Source organism: Monopterus albus, unplaced genomic scaffold, assembly GCF_001952655.1.
Source record: "Monopterus albus unplaced genomic scaffold, M_albus_1.0 scaffold51.1, whole genome shotgun sequence".
Lineage (NCBI taxonomy): Eukaryota > Metazoa > Chordata > Actinopteri > Synbranchiformes > Synbranchidae > Monopterus > Monopterus albus.
Window position 1 is genome coordinate 4,269,927 of NW_018127931.1, and position 6,000 is coordinate 4,275,926.

The 6,000-nt window shown below is 38.9% G+C and overlaps 1 protein-coding gene across 4 annotated transcripts in view; it reads left to right on the forward strand.

The window, feature by feature from the left end:
* Nucleotides 1-6,000, forward strand: part of arid2 (AT-rich interactive domain 2) — a 60,924-nt gene that overhangs the window by 27,353 nt on the left and 27,571 nt on the right. For all 4 annotated transcript variants that reach the window (XM_020601234.1, XM_020601235.1, XM_020601233.1 and 1 more), the window contains 4 exons: nucleotides 1,378-1,596; nucleotides 2,016-2,083; nucleotides 3,419-3,488; nucleotides 4,017-4,276. In XM_020601234.1, the coding sequence (XP_020456890.1) occupies nucleotides 1,378-1,596; nucleotides 2,016-2,083; nucleotides 3,419-3,488; nucleotides 4,017-4,276 (617 nt within the window). The remainder of the gene's footprint in view (nucleotides 1-1,377; nucleotides 1,597-2,015; nucleotides 2,084-3,418; nucleotides 3,489-4,016; nucleotides 4,277-6,000) is intronic.

Below are 6,000 nucleotides of genomic sequence, written 5' to 3' on the forward strand. Positions count from 1 at the left end.
TCTCCTTGGAATACAGAGTGGCCCAGACTTATGGCCCATACAAAGAAGTGGGTGATAGCAGTTAATAAGGATTCTCAGGAGGAGCTTTGAGTGTTTTCAGATTATTAAGCATCCAGTTGGTTTACAAAACTTCAAATTTGCTTGTTTGTCCCTGAAGTACACTAGAGCAATTATATTGTGTAGAATTTTGAGATCAAGGTTTCTTGAGTTGTATTGTGGCTTTTAAATAAAAAAAAAAAATGAATGTAATTTTTTTTTGCCTGTTGATCGATATATATTAAAGTAATTTTGCTCTGGCCTTTTTACGTTTGTATTCAACAGAGGCTAATATTTTTCTGTCACAATGAAGTGTGTAGGCCTGTGTGATGTGAAAAAGCACTTTTTATTATTTTGGCTTATATCAACCAGCCACCTTGGTTGGTGAGCCAGAAAGTTCATTTCTGACCCTGGGGCGAAAAGTTTTTATTTCATTGTTTTATTAATGGGTCACAGACACTCATCCATTCTAAATACCCTAGCATTTCAATCTTGTCAGTTAACGAGCATTGGCAGTCTGTCAGAAAAAAATGGAAAATGTGCGTCCCTAGTACCTTCCCAGACTGGTTCATCTGTCATTTAGAGCTGCTGAATAATACCATTTAAGTGATGATTCTTTCCCCACACAGAACACTTGAGTATTTAGAATTAGATGCCTTATTATAAACTGAACATTCATGTTCCTCTCTCAGGCACGACACAGCTCATCAGAATAATTTGAACTGTTGACTGAAGTGGCTGAAGGTGTTGAGAGGTAACAGCAGAACAGTGGATTTTCCCCTTAAGCTTGATTTATGGTTCTGCATTGAGTCTACGACATAAGCAATGTGTAGCCTTGTACCCTATGCTGTTGCCTGTTCCATAGCCTGACGTGCACCTCTACAGCAATGTTTACTGCATGTCATGGTGACAGACTGCAACAACTGTGATTGGTTGTCTCTTTGTGGCCAGAAAATCACAGAAAACCCCCTCGTTATGCCTCATTTGGTTCTAGGGTTGTACAAACCATCTTCTCCAACCTCTTCTCTCTTATCTGCATTACGTTAATTTCAGTAAAAGTAACTGCTGTTCAACAACTTAGTTTTAACTCGCCATTGTTAGTAAGTGGCAAAGAAAGACAACATAATTCAATATTCAAATGTTGCAACCCTTCTACAATATGTCTTGTCCTGCTTCATTTGTTCTCTATCACAGCCATTTGTTTTCTGTTTGCAGGGCAGACTGTGTATAAGGTTTCCTTGTAGAACCGTAACAGTTTTATCCCTCACCTCACTGATTTAAATGTGTATTTTATTATCAAATTTATATAGTAATCCTGAAATATGTTCTGCTTTTCTCCAGACTATCTCCGCCAAAGCTATGGACTGTCTACAGATTTCGTTTCCCCATGCGACTACAACAAACTGGTGCTCTCGCTCCTTTCGGGCCTACCCAACGAAGTGGATTTTGCTGTTAATGTTTGCACTCTGCTTTCCAATGAGAGCAAACGTGCCATGCACCTGGACAAGGACCCCAAACTGGTCACATTGCTGCTTGCCCATGCTGGAGTCTTTGATGACTGTACGTTCTCAGCCTCACTTGGTTTATGCTCGAGTTCACATGTCAAATAGCAAGACACAAAAGTCATTTTATTGAGTGTTTTTCACTTTCTGTTGCACTAATAAGAGCATCAGTCAACAAACTTTGTAACATACATAATTTTAGACAGTTGGTTGTGATCACTGTTATTCTCACAGTTATTGCCATGTTTATTGAGGAAAGTCTAGTTTTCCCTATTAATTGTACAGCCCTAAAAAGTATTCTGTGGTGAGGACTGTGCAAAGATTTTCTGACTATTTTCACTTCTTTGTTAGGATCAAAGTTTTTCTGTTCTTGTCACCTCCTAAATATAATTTGTCAATTAGGAGTTGAATAACAAGGGAATAGAGATATGCAAAATGCTAATTCTTTACTCTAACCCTCTTTTTGTATCCTTGTAGCGCTAGGCAGCTTCTCTGGGGTATTTGGGACGGACTGGAAGGAGAAAACCTCGCGGAACTTTGTCAGGGTAAAGTAGAAAAAAATGGTGGCCGTTTGTGTTCAGTTTATAATATGTTTCAACTGACAATTATGTATGGAAATTACATGATCTAGTGTCAACTGTGAGCTCTGATTCCCTGTTCTGCCGTGTGTCTGAGTCCCCCCCTCCCCCCCAGTCTCACACAGAAATGAGGGGGTGTTCTTCAAATGTTGCTAAACAGATCTAGATCAAATGAGCAATCCTGGATTTTGTCATGCCAACTAAGGTTATCCAGAAATTTCAGTTCTTCAGCCTCCACCTTTGTTCTGGATTAGAAAAGCTGGACTTAATCATCCACGATAAGTATGTGCTCTTGTGGTCAGAGACGAGACAATATACATGTATTGACAGCTGAAGCCATGATTGTTTGGTTTCTGATTGGCTGTGCGTGGGTGTCTAAGGAGAGAGCATAGTCTGTCACATTAGCAGAGAGAGCACTTCTGAAGAATTTAAAGGTTTTATTTGCATCTAAATGAAAAAGCTGAATTTTGCAAATTACAGAGGAATGTTTGGTTAAATAGCTGACAAATTAAATGCACAAGTATCCCATTTAAATATTTGTCCACTGCTTTGATATGACAACTCAGTTTGTAATATCTCTGTTTAATGTGTAAATAGTAATCCTGTGCACAGCTATATGCTCATACATCCAACAGAGTGACAAGCTGGAGCAGGACAATACGTTTACAATGTAAAAGGAATTTCAAACCACATGAGATGTCTAGATCTTCTTCATTTATTAATTGTTTAGATGATGAACTTGTGTGTGTTTCAGCAAATTATTAGGTACAGTTGTCTACAATTTGAACAATTATCAGTTGTCGGCTATATGTCCTTTTCATTATGATAGCCAAGTTGTTTCTTGGTTAAACAGTTTTACTGTTCAGATTATCACGACAGTTCATGCAGGTGTTAAATATCAAGAACTCAGTTGTTGAGTTCCACATACATAACTCACCTAAGAAAATGTGTGTGTTGGGGGGTCATGCATTCATAATTTATTTTTTATTAAATATAGTAATGCTGTTGTTCATCTGACTTGTCCCTTCTACACTAGCTCTCCAACAGCAGCAGCATATTGGCTGCTGTCCTCCTCTTCTCCTACATCTCTCTCTTCCTGACCCTGTCTTGTAGCCTCAGCAGCACTGGTTAAAACCAATAAATATATGAAAGAAATCAGTTGGATTGCTAATCACACCGATCGGACTGATGAGCTTTCCTACATGTATTATTCACTATTCCCCTGGATTGAGGAGGCAAAAATTCATCATTATAATACTGCTCATCTAAATGCACAAGTAATGGGTTTTGTGCTTTGTGTAGTTCTGGAAAGAGATGGTGGAGGATGCTGAAGTCAGGGAGCTGATCTGGGATAAGAGCAGCCCAGCACAAGGTAAACATGCTTGGTGCTAAAAGCCATGGAGAGCAATAAAAGAGTACTTTGCATGGTCCCCATGGGTATTTATTGACATATAAAATGCTGGGATGTCTAGCTTTTTTTAAAATTTTTTTTTTTTACCTTTTTTTTGTAGTATTAAATGTCCCAAGCCTGTATTTCACTTTCTTTTCCACTTTCAACAAAAGAATTGTTAAAAACAACAACAAAAATGTAAAAGCAAAGATAGCACGGAATAAAATTAATGGTAAATACATTAGAGATGCACTATTTGGAAGATGTTACTTGCTATTTTAATGTTCATAACAACATAAACAGGTCACAATAAATGTCGCACTTTTAGGAAGTGTGACATGTATTGTAGAGCTCATAGGAAGCTTAAGTTTTTAAATAAATCATAGATCTATACCAAATATTTTTTCTCTTGTTGCATGTACTTGTGAAAGTTTAAGTTCAGGCACTAATTTTATCTTTGAACAGTATGTGCTCACACCCCTATCTGGCTCTAATTTGTTCCTCCTTTAGTCTCTGCAGACGGTACATTGTGTGAGGAACACTGGCAGAGCCTTTTCCACCCACCCCGGAGCGCGGGTATTAATGACCTAGAGGCCCAGCGGGTGCTGCAGATCGCCGTTATCCTGCGAAACCTCTCCTTCGAGGAGGTCAATGTCAAGCTGCTGGCGGCCAACCGAACGTGCCTGCGCTTCCTTTTGCTCTGTGCCCACTGTAACCTCATCTCTCTCCGACAGCTTGGACTTGACACACTGGGCAACGTGGCTGCTGAGGTGGGTCTGGTTTTTGGGACACTCTCTTTGGATTTGGACAGTCAGAACTGGTATTTATTGGCAATAGATTTTGCTACAATAAAAATAGCAAACAAGGCTTCTAAAAGAAGTACCTTTTTAAAAGTTAGTGTTATGAATTTAGGTCACTTCAGTAATGTATGAAGTGGAAAAAGTGAACTGCCTGATTAGGAAGATCTGTTTTCAAATGTAGGTTACTGTGTCAGTGTAAATTGCCATCTCTACTCAAACAGTCTGAATTTTAGCTTGAGACAGATCAGTTCAGTGTTTGATAAACACACACACTGTGTATCGCAGTGCTTAGTGCAGTCATCTGAACACATGGACCCCTCCCCTCTACAGAGATCATCCAATCATAGCTTATTAATAGTACCTATGCTCAGCAAATTTGTCAAGCTTTGAATGGCTTTGGATGTTGAAGTGGTTTGTATAAGTCTGTAAACATGATGCTTGGTGTTTTAAGAATTTGGTGGCTGGTGTATTGTTTTAGCTTTTCCAGTACTAAAAACATTAACATATTCAAAGGAAAGGATCGAAGTTCATTTGCTGTAATGGCAATTGTTAGTATGTTCAGCCATTAAACTTACTATTTAAGTGACTAGAATAAATAACTAAAAGGTACTTTCAAAGGACATTAATTATTTAACTACAGTACATTAGTTATGGAGTGATGGATTCCATTTTAAAAAAGCCCAGTTTAGGACTTGCACATCCACTATCAATTTATGGAGCATTAGCTTAAATAACTAGCTAGCTGCTGATAAACTCAATGGTTGTCAGCTACAAATGAGAGGCGTGCTTTTGAGTCCAGTATCTTTGTTGCCAAGTCCCGAAGGCCCTGCCCCCTGCCAATTAAGTCACGCCGGCATTTAATTACATGGCGCACACACATAACCGTTTTCACAATTAACAAATGAACAATGACAAACATCCGGACCAGCCACCAAACAGCACAAAAAATGACACAGCCTACTTATATTGCAGGCCCACTTCTGTGTGCGTGTACATCTGCATGCCCCACATACTTTGTCAGCAATTTGTGACGGGGCCACTCCGTCGTATAGCCCCCTGGCTCATCATCTGAAGATGACTATAAAAAACCTAGGGATAACGTTTGATAGTGACTTAAGATTCGACAAGCAGATCAACTCAGTTGTAAAATCTAGTTTCTTTCACCTGAGGTTGTTAAGTCAAGTCGTTTCTTTCTTTTAATGATTTTGAGATCACAATCCATGCTTTTATAACTTCTAGACTTGACTGTTTTAATGCATTATACGTTGGAGTTAATCAGTCGTCTCTCTTTTGTCTTCAAATGGTCCAAAATGCTGCTGCTAGTCTTTTAACATGTACTAGGAAATTTGACCATATAACCCCAGTACTGGCCTCTCTTCACTGGCTTCCAGTCTGTTTTAGAATTCATTTTAAGTTATTGACTTTTGTTTTTAAAGCTCTTAATGGTTTGGCACCGCCCTACGTCACTGAGTTGGTGAGGTGGCACAAACCAACTAGGTTACTCAGATCCTCAAGCCAGTTTCTTTTAGAGGTTCCCAGGGCCAGTTACAAACGCTGGGGTGACCGTGCTGTTATTGTTGCAGCTCCTAAAGTGTGGAATGGTTTACCTTTTAATGTTAGATCCTCTACAGACTTGACAACTTTTAAATCATTGGTTAAAACATATTTATTCACTTTGGCTTTTAATACATAGT